Here is an 11,364-nt window from a genome sequence, read left to right as displayed (position 1 = left end):
ATTTCGCATGGTTGAACATAATATATAAGCCTAATAGTTTTAAAGGTTGCAATAATTTACCCAGTGTTATGAATGAGTATTCAAAACAGACCTATACAGGCCCCTGCACGGATGAGTATTTATATGTATATCAATTATTTTCCATGTGTAAATAAAATACATTTGAGTGGCGCTCTGTGAAAAGGGGGTTTAAATTATGTGCGTAAAGTGTCGTCGGAGATAAGTCTTTGCAGTACGCACATGCTAATCAGGGACGACACATTTCCGCTGTTATTGTATTTTTTCGTTTTCTCTTTTAGCAAAATTCCAGTTAATGCGAAGTGTCGCCCTGATTAGCCTGTGCGGACTGCACATGCTAATCTGGGACGACACTTTACGCACATGCATTAAACCCCCGTTTCAAAGACCGCGGTCTATTTTCTTGTTTCATAGTTAATACGACTGGATGATTTTGGCCAGAAACTTTGAGTGCACCACGCTCCATATGTAGTTATTCGTCCAATAAATATGAAAAAGAACTTCCGCTTTAACGAAAACTAGACATGTTTACATGCTAAAATGATTTCAAGCACACACATCGGAGGTAAATTAACTGTATCGATGTGTTCGTTTAGCTTCACGTGTTTATTTTGACCGGCTAATCTGCCGTCTTTCCGGCGGATACTGCAGACAAGTTAATCCGATATAATCTTATCTGCTGATATTAACCTGTAGTGTGTGAGTGCGTTAGTGTTTGCGGGGCGGGGGGGGGGGGGGGGGGGGTAGTATGGTGTTCCGTTAGTGTCACTCGTTGTTTTGCAAATCTCGTCCTCTATTTTTCAAAGGCGAGAACACGAAACGAAAGAGCAAAGTCACGATGCGACAACACGAGATAACGATGCGAAAACGAGACCTCGAAACCGCGAATCGTGATTCCGTACAATCGAACTTTTTTTAAGTACACAACTAGCGTGCTTTTGGCGTACAACAATTTATAATACTCACGGCATACTAATAATCAACGGACTTCTCATAGACTTCCGGTTTAAGTACAGTTCAGTTTTCTTTTTTAACCCATTTATGCCTAGCGTCTAGAAAAAAGGCCTTGGCAAACAGCGTAGACCCAGATGAGACGCCGCGTGATGCGGCGTCTCATCAGGGTCTGCGCTGTTTGCTTAAAGGAATTTCTGCAAGAAATATTCGACATATAGAAATAAATATACTAGACATCCCTAATATTGGAAATAAATTGATCCAATTTAGAAGGATGGGGGAGTCCACTAGGCATAAATGGGTTAAATGAAAAATACTACAATAAGTTGAATTGGTGTAAAAAATAACAATCAAGAAAAAACAAAAGCATCGTCGTTACCGGAATTTGAGCTTGCGAAATTCAGCAAGCATAAACCACATCGCTATCACTTAACCCTTTATGCTTTTAACGTTGATAGCGTATTTTAAACGCTATGTTGATCAAACGATTATTTTGCAAACGCTCGAACATAAGCGTGACAAATACTTTATTAATATACCGATTTCTATTGATGAATATCCATACACGAATCAATATTTTTACAATTTTTTTAGTCCGGACCGTTATTTCGCTTGTTCGAGTACCGATTTTTAACTATTTTGCCAAACTGCAAACTGTGAACGAGTCTCTTTTAACTTGCGCTGAACTGCGAAATGCTAATTTTAAAGACAGACAGACAGATTCTTTATTCAGACTAATACGAAAGTACATCGTCTTAATGCACAAATATACACCTGATTCTCTGTCACGTGACTACGAATAACAATAAAGCATTACATTACATATACAGTCAATTTAAAATACAAATAAACACAATCGATGGTGAGAACACAGAATTTCTATCTAGCATTACATAACATATATAGACAATTAAAAATACAAATACAAATAAACACACACAATCGATGGCGAAAACACAGAATTTCTATCTAGCATTACCTATCTAATATCAAACGTAAATTAATGGCCGTTAAAGAATGGCGTACCCGTGGAGATGGTATGATCAGTACGTTACGAAAATATACTTATTACAAAAAGGCTTTGCATATGCAACTTGTGAGCGACGGTGCGAAGTTTGTATCGTGAGGTCTCCTACTCGACTGTTGCTATGACATCGTATTTCCGCCCTTGTTATTCAAAGATAGATAGTATGGAGCCACGATGACCGATTTCGAGATTACAATGCGAAGGCGCGAGAACACGATGCGAGATTATAGTGCGAAGGCGCGAGAACACGATGCGAGATTACAATGCGAGGTTTCGATAATACTAAGCGACATAGCGATTTTCTCAACTAGTTCTCACTAATAAACCTTTGAAAAATTAAGGGCGAGAATACGAACGTGCGCTTGCGAAAAAAAACGAGATTAAAATTTGGTATCGTGATATTACAATTGCGATGTCACATCATGATTTCGCTCCTCGTATCGGGTCCCTTGCGCTCTGGCCCTTGTTATCCAGAGATCGATCATGCGAAACAACGAATAGCATTAACGGAGCACCGTATGAGCCGGGGTGTCGGCATGCTGGGTTATCCAGGTGAGTAGGGTGGCGCTGTACACAGGTACACAGCAAGCAGTAAATATAAGCAGGGATCATTACTTCTGTGCTAAAGAGAACATTCACTATCGAGTCGTGTTCTGAGAAAACTGGGCATAATGCATGTGCGTAAAGTGTCGTCACAGATTAGCCTGTGCAGTCCGCATAAGCTAATCAGGGACGACACTTTCCGCTTTTTATGACATTTTTCGTTTAAATGAAGTCTGTTTTTGGCAAAAATCTAATTTAGGCGGAAAGTGTCGTCCCTGATTAGCCTGTACGGACTGCGCACGCTAATTTGGGACGACACTTTACGCACATGCATTATGCCCAGTTTTCTCAGAACGCGAGTCTATCAATAATATAAATTTATGTCTAACGGATGCTACGCGTTAGTCTGTTAAGAACTACCAGATATTATCATAATACTTTTGATAACAAGATAATATTGGCATACGTATATTTGTGATAAAAACCTAACCAGATGTTTGCTAGACACATACATGTAACCCGCACTGCGCATACGTGATGCCATATGCAATCTGATCCCAGAGTTGAGGATCATGAATAGAAACTACGTATAATAAACCTGTCTTGTTGGAGGGAAATATTTCAAAACTCCATATCGTGCTAAAATAATCGCTTTAAGGTGTTTGAAGTAATCGAACAGGAAAGACAACTCAAACTACCGGAAAGTGCATCACACTCTTCAGGATTATAACCCTTGATTCTCGTTAAAGCGATGCGATTGCTCCGTAGTAACTTTTCAAAAAAGATAAAACATCGTTCTGTTACCAATTTGCTGCCTAACCAATTTTTTATTTCTGTTCACTACGCTTTTATTTACTTAACAAAAAGGGTGCTTCTTATTGGCATTTAAATTTGTTGAAGTTTATTCGCCAGTATTACATTTTTTAACGTTAGTCGAGGTGATTCTTGTTTTAGTCCTTGCAATCAAAATTCTGAAAAGAGTGTTAAGAAGTAAGAGGCCGACCAATGCTTTTCTTTTTCATCTTTGTCCGATTTCTTTGAATTTGTAACGTGATAAATAATTGTTTCGATATCTTACAGTTACGTCTGTCTCAGGCTGTTCGCGAAACAATTGTATTACTACTTGTATAACTACTTGTATTACTAATGTTCATGATGATTTTTCTGCAACTTTATTATTTTTTCTTCCACGAATCGACATCTGCTGTATCATGCGGCGCTTTATAAAAACCTGCAATCATTTCGAAGCGGCGTTGTCTATTCGTTCCCATGGCGTTCAAGGTTACAGTATACTAAATAACAGTTTCGTGTAGCTATACTCTCTAAAAAAATATCATAGTTGACAAGAAGGCATGTTTTACACTTTTTACTATTATTCGGATGATATCTTTCGGAGATAATGGTAGGGCATGAATAGGTGTTCAAGACTGAATCCCTGAACTATGATAAACTTGAAGACTATAGCAAACCATTGCACTGAAAAAGGTTACATTCCACTAAGAAACGGCCGGAAAAAAGTTGCAAAAACAGTCGATTTTGATTTGTGTCAAGTTCTTTCTTGCATTGAACATGACATATCTTTTTTATTGCACAAATTGATTCCGCTTAGAATGGCCTTTAAGAAAATGTATGGTAATGGGGGTTTCTATGTGCAAACTGTTGCATTTATTTTGGCTTAAAGTTGTCGTCTTTACATTGAATTATATAGGGAAACTATTTAGTATATTCTGACATCAAAAATAGTTTCAGAACGCCGATGTCCCTGCTGTGCAGTTGCCCACAACACCGTGCCATTGCTGTGGGGGCATTGTTTCATGGCCTTACTTGCCCTTTCGCAGTGATAATTTTGAATATGTTTAAATACATCGTTGATGGTCGGCATTCGCACACTCTTGAGAAAGCGCTGTGACAACTACGAATCAACGCTGTATGGTCTGAGAAAGTGTCTTGAGCGCCTTGTAGCCGCACCGCGAGGATGCTGTACGAGTGCTGTAGCTAATGGTTTTGTTTGCTTTGTATTTGTCCTCTTCTGTGATTAGGACCAAAGCTATGAACCCAAAAGGACCATGTCCGAGGCGAATCAGGTAATGTCTCAGTCTCGCGATTTGATTTGAGCCGTGCTCTGTGAAAAGGGGGTTTAATGCACGTGCGTAAAGTGTCGTCCCAGATTGGCCTGTGCAGTGCGCACATGCTTATCAGGGACGACACTTTTCGCTTTATGATATATATGCTTAACGAAAGTCTCTTATAAGCAAAAGTCCAGTTTAGGGGGAAAGAGTCGTCGTGATTAGCCTATCCGGACTGCACACGCTAATCTGGGTCGACACTTTACGCACATGCATTAAACCCCCTTATCACAAAGCGCGGCTCATTTATTTTCTCATCAAGTTTTCGAAATAAAAGACATTGCTATAAATACATACGACTGATCAAATAAGAAATAAAATTATACATATTAGTTATATTGACGTCGTTTATGCATCGCCTTTTTTGCGAATTTTCGTCATCGAAATAAAATGGGATGGAGGCGAAAACAGTTGGTTCCTGCTACACGTAATCTGTGCTTCGTAAGTCGTGATAATAAGTGGTTCACGTGATGGTCTAGTGTTTTCAACGATTGACTGTGTATGAAATTTAGCAGAGGTTGTTGCTTAACTGACTTCGCTATACAGTCCTGAAATTTATAAAACTAATTAACCCTTAAAGCGCTGGAGCTGAATTTTAAAGGCCTTTGCAAACAGTTTGGATCCAGATGAGACGCCACAGAACGTGGCGTCTCATCTGGACCCAAACTGTTTGCTATTCTGATAGTATTCTTTGAAAAAAAATGAAAAAAAATGCTTATTTTAGAAATTCAGCAGACGACAATTTAGCAGACGCCAAATTTCCCAGCATGCAAAGGGTTAAAGACGATGATTCACATGTTTCATAAGTCATTATTTCTGTTTTTAATTAAGCATATTAATTAATCTTTATGTATAACTTAATCTTATTTTAAGAAAATTTCCATCGTTTACCGGTAAAATCATGTTTAGTGTAGATGTTTGCTTACGGTTCTTAAAAAATCTCACATTCGCCGCGTGACGAAAGTATCTTACACATGAACGATAAGCGGGCAAGTCAGTTTTAGGTCACAATATACTTAAAGATTTCCTTAACAAATTCAACGTAAAAGCAAAAACTTAAATAAAAAATAAAATCAAACGTTTGCGCACCTCATAACCATTCATTTTATCGAAGATCATTCCAAGGCGAATTGATTTAAACAATAAAAAGATAGGTTATGCAATATGTAAGAAAAAACTCACAGGTCACTATTTTTCGGCCATCTATTTACCGGCTTCTCTCCAGTCAAAGTCTTATGTAATATCAAGCCTTCAAGCAAAAGAGTGAATTTCTAGTAAACAACAATGTTTTCCCAACCACATGCACACAAATATTCAAATAAAGTATAGTCATTGCTAGTGACTCTACAGAGAATCTTGTCTTCAAATAAACGATGTTCATGTTTTAGAGTGTATTAGAAATGCACACCAAAACTACCGTATTTCATTGTGTACCAACCGGTCTTACTGACCTGTGTACTAACGCGCAAGGAATTGTGGGTAGCACTTCTTTTACAAGTGAAAAGTAAAAGCGAAAGTAAGTCAAGTAATCGTGCTTCTGAAAATCGCGATCAGTCTTAATAGAGATTCAAAATCGCATTAAAATATACTAAATAACATTTCTTTAAAAAAACATTCCATTTTAAACACATATTTAACACCGTTTTTCTCATTATAGAAAAATATTCATACCTACGCGGAACTATTTTGGTGGAAGCACAAATCCCCAAATCAGGGGGAATATGATGCGTCCTAGCATAGATGTTGTTGTCCTAGCATAGAGGTGACACTTACGAAGTGACGTCACCATCTATGTATAGAATGACCGTATTTAGTATACTTAAACCTATTAAACACTCAGTTCTCCGAAAAAACTTCGTTGTGAAGAGCTTTCGTAAGCGATCTCCCAACAGAGTGGTCGCTCCTTTCTCTCACATCTACATGAATAATATAATAAGTAACCGTCGATTGATCGAAGGTAGTAACTGTACGCAATAGCGTGATTACTAAATTGGTCTTAAAAATAACGGCCGTGGAAGGTCCACTGAGGTAAGCTTTATTTACATATCGCCTTAGTTTAAGTATGTAAGATGTGAAACTAAAACCTCTCGGCATTTACACTTCCGGATAGTTTGATTCACAGTTACGCTATCAACGATTGAGTTGTTTTGTGATATTAAAAAGAACAACATAATTATATGTTCCCCGTCAGTCCAAAACTGAAAGAAGAATATACACGTTTAACAGGTCATCATAAGCCTGTAAGAGATCTATGTCACACTGTATTTGTTTACTGTGTTAAGGTCAAAGTCCGTCTACATTATCAGCTTTAAGTTAAACAAACCACATCAAGACGGTATGTTTCAGGAACAGAGACGGTTTGCTTTTTATGGCAAACAACGCACAACTTAAAGTTTAATAATGCACAGTATTTTCAGACGTGTAGTACGTAGTAAAAGAACAACTCTATGTGTATCTGTTGATAGTTTTATCATACGCGATCATGCATAGTGCTCGCGGCTGAGGAATATTTTGGCATGTTGTCTTTTTAGATTAACACAGCATGAATTTCGGCTATTGAAGTGTATTCGCTGTTCGCACATAAACATATTGCGAATACTGTTTTATATAAAACTTTAAATGCTCCTATGCATACTCGATTATACATGTTCGAACCATAAATGAATCACAGCAGGTGATTTAAACTATTAATAATAGTTCTACTCATCATTACAATGCGTTTGTAAAGAATTAATTTCAATGTAACACATTTTCAGTTTAAATTTTACACAGGCTTTGATATAATGATGCTTAACCTATTTATGCCTAGCGTCTAGAAAAAAAGCCTTGGCAAACAGCGTAGACCCAGATGAGACGCCGCATGATGCGGCGTCTCATCAGGGGATGCGCTGTTTGCTTGAATAAATTTCTGTAAGAAATATTCTAAATATAAAAATATACTAGACATCACACTTTCCGCAAGAAATATTCGACATATAGAAATAAATATACTAGACATCCTTAATATTGGAAATAAATTGATCCAATTTAGAAGGATGGGAGAGTCCACTGGGCATAAATAGGTTAATGTTTATACGACACAGGTAGGGATTACACAGGCAACAGTGAGTGGCAGTGGCTTAACAGAAAATGATGTCCAAAAAGACCAAACAATCCTCGCTGCCCCCTCTGCGTATGCCGCCTCTTCCTGTAGTGGAGGCTCCACCGGTCACTCGTGTGGCCGGATGTGACGATAAGCTGTATGAAAAACCGGAAGAAAGTACAGGCGCCACGACGCTGGATGGCAGATTGTTGGAACTAGAGGTTGATCGTGTGTATGAGCAAGGTGTGACGCGGTTCCGTGAGGAGACCAGTAGCGCATGCGCGGACGTGCTGGGGGAGCTGCAAGGAGAGATGAGCGCCATGAGCGGCAGGCAGATACGGGCTTTCGAAACTCAGCTATCAGAGAGACACTCGGCTATTGTGAGGGAAGAAGAACGACTCAGGAACGCATTCTTTGCATTCACCGAGGAGCAATTATTAGGTGAATTATAGGTTTCCATTGTATACAAACTAAATGATTGCCACTTTTGTTCGTTTAATTTTCGTTGTAGAGGCGATCAAATAAAATGTTCACAAGAGTCGCATAGATGCAAACACACGTGCGGTATCTTTAATCATTACTATGTCTGCACTTAGCACTTATTGTTGTTGTTTTGTTTTCAGAGTTCCAAAAGAGTATCGTTGTCCATTACCAGAAACGGAATTGTACGCTTTCATTAACGCCATCAGTTCCGACAAACGATGAACACTTAGACAAATTTTACATCTCACCTTCCATTCTTGATCGGAAAGCACATTCTCAGCCGTTTGTGTCATCCGTCACTGAACCTCCGGCTCCCGTCCGCTGCTTCAGGGGCGTATTTTATCATAATAACTACATAGCGCATAACATATATATGGAAGGAGAATCAGGGATAGGCAAGTCCGCTTTCTGTGCTAAAATTGTTTTAGAATGGTGCCGTTTTCGGGAACATGAGTATACACACGCTCAGGATATCCATGTAAGAGATGAGGCCAGCGATCACATTTCCGGGTTAGGTGAGTGCAACACACGGTTGCACGCTGCTGGGGACGGTTTCCGGGACGGTAGTGTACTGGGTGAGTTCCGGTTCTTGTTTGTAGTCTGCCTGAGGGACGCCAGCGAGGTCGAGTGCGACATCGACCAGATGATCATGCACCAGGTCGTTAAATACCTACCCATGGAGTACGACCTCACGTTCCTGAAGGCTATCCTGGCTCACCACCGCTGTCTGGTGCTGCTGGACGGTCTGGACGAGTGGCTTCACCCGGAGAGAAACATACGTCAATGCGCCTGCAAACGGAGCACCGTGGTTCCGTTTTGTCGTACCAGGACGTCGTGCACCGTCCTCACAACCACGCGGCATTGGAAAATGGCGAATGCAAAACTGAGAGACTCCGAAATTGACAAACACTTAGAAATAGTTGGACTAGAAAACACTGACGATTTGATTAATCGTGTACTTGGAAGTCTTAATAGTCGATATGGAAGAACACTGATGAAAGAACAATTTGACCAGGAAGTCGATATGCGACATTGTCGCCATCTTATCGCACGCCCTATTATCTGCATGCAGCTGTTGTCGTTGTGGTATGACGGCCACCTACACAGCAGCTCTGTGGCCCGGATCTACAGTAGCATGGTGGACATGCTGTTCCGGCGCGCCCGGGATAAGAAAGAAGACGCCGCGGATCTCGGAGCGTCCAGCGCCCTCTATCAGTCCTTCGGCTCCTCGGATGTTGAACTGCCGCGCTTTTATCAGTTGCATAGAAACATAATAGATAACTGCAACTTCTTTTTAAAACTCTGTAAGTTAGCTTTCGATACTTTATTCACACTGGACCGAGAGTCTTCGATTGTATTTGACGGGAAAGTCGTAAACAAGTATCTGTCCGGTCTGGAATGGATAGCAGCTCTCGAAACAGGCATCCTCTCTCAGACACAATCGCTGTCCACGCTGACGGAGCGACGTACCATGTATACTTTTATGCACCGCTCCTTCCAGGAATTCCTGGCGGCCGCCTTCCTGCATGTGAGGTTTGCGCGCCTAGAGGAGGCACTGGAGTCCCTACTGTGGGTGACGGACTCGGAAGAGACTGGTGACATCTCGGCAAGATTAAGCGATCTGCTGGAGGAGATGTACAGGGGTCAAATCTAGGTTCGCCTCTACACACCATTCACACTATGTAAAGGGGTCAGATATAGGTCCGCCTCTACACACCGGTGACACCGCGTACAGGGGTCAGATCTAGGTGGCGTTATGAATATAATGGAAGTGTCCCGGACGGCGGTACACAGTACGCTCACCTCGCTGGGGAAACTGTCATGTGGTTCGGTCGACGGCTTGTGACGTCTAAAGCGACCAAAAAGGCAGCGCAGCGCGCGAGGAACGGGAGGAAGGTCTTCTTTAATTGTCAGAACTCCCTTTGCGGAGTAGCCTTGTCCTTTTAAGGGCGGACGCAACCAGACATGAATCGTCTTTAAATGCGCTACCCGTTAACATAGACATCTCATCGGCCACCGTGCATTGAACTCTTTGGATCAAAATTAATTCTTTGGCGAATTCCCGGACAGCCGGGGTTTACTTCACCTACTTTGCCTAAACATTAATTTGTGTCCCCTGAAAGGAAACATGTTCAGCTCAACACGTAAGGTTTATCTAACTAAATGCATTTGGAAATACATATACTTGAATTATGTTTTATTTGAATAGTATTTAACAAACGGATATCACAGTTGACGCATTCGGGATTTGTATGATAAAATTTCGCGCTCATCATACAAAAATTGTAATACATTGTATGTTGTATCATGTTTATTATTACTATTCTTCTTTTTATTTTTCTTCTTTTGTTTCTTCTTCTTCTTCTTCTTCTTCTTCTTCTTCTTCTTCTTCTTCTTCTTCTTCTTCTTCTTCTTCTTCTTCTTCTTATTATTATTATTATCATTATTATTATTATTATTATTATATTACTTTTTTATTATCAGTCATATTAGTATTGTCTTTCCGTAAATGACATATTACAGAATTAATTAATTTTGATCCGATCCAATACCATCAGAAAGAAACCACAACTTTTTACACTTAGCAAGGCCAGGCGACTATGACGCCAAACGTGAGCCCGCGGCACTTAAAGTTCTCCATAGTTTTACACAGTTCCCTGGAACTCGACTTCGAGGACGAATTCCAATTTGGTAGCGGATAACATTTATTAATATTTACAATGTTGATACGAACTATGGTATGTTTATTACTACTTCGGTGTTTTATTAACTGTTTTCTCCTCTTTTTGCGTATCGATTAATCACTACATTCATGCATGAATGCATATGTTTTACGTTCCTGTAACCAGTCCCTTTGCCATTCAGTCAGTGCGTATTACGCGAAAACTCCCGATTGTAAACAATAACAATCATCTGGTCTATGAAGGAAAACTGTACCGACCACTGAAAGCGATTTTATACTATATGGAAACTCAGCTGCGGCATCATTACAACAAATATTTTAACCAAGTTTGATGAAGATCCGACTAAGAAAAAATTACTGCTGCACCGTACACAACGAAAATTCCTATTGCTATCTGTGTATTGCTTGTGTTTCTATTGCTATCTGTGTATTGCTTGTGTTTCTATTG

The 11,364-nt window shown here is 39.9% G+C and overlaps 1 protein-coding gene across 1 annotated transcript; it reads left to right on the top strand.

The window, feature by feature from the left end:
- The first annotated feature begins 6,520 nt into the window (after positions 1–6,520).
- LOC127842536 (uncharacterized) lies at positions 6,521–10,426 on the top strand. Its single transcript, XM_052372072.1, has 3 exons — positions 6,521–6,696; positions 7,752–8,191; positions 8,374–10,426. The coding sequence occupies exons 2-3, from the start codon at positions 7,798–7,800 to the stop codon at positions 9,885–9,887; spliced, it is 1,908 nt and encodes a 635-aa protein (XP_052228032.1). The 5' UTR covers positions 6,521–6,696; positions 7,752–7,797; the 3' UTR covers positions 9,888–10,426.
- The last annotated feature ends 938 nt before the right edge of the window (positions 10,427–11,364 follow it).

Source organism: Dreissena polymorpha, chromosome 8 (genome assembly GCF_020536995.1).
Source record: "Dreissena polymorpha isolate Duluth1 chromosome 8, UMN_Dpol_1.0, whole genome shotgun sequence".
Lineage (NCBI taxonomy): Eukaryota > Metazoa > Mollusca > Bivalvia > Myida > Dreissenidae > Dreissena > Dreissena polymorpha.
Note: the sequence above shows the minus strand (reverse complement) of the source record. Positions and strands in the feature narration are given on the sequence as shown.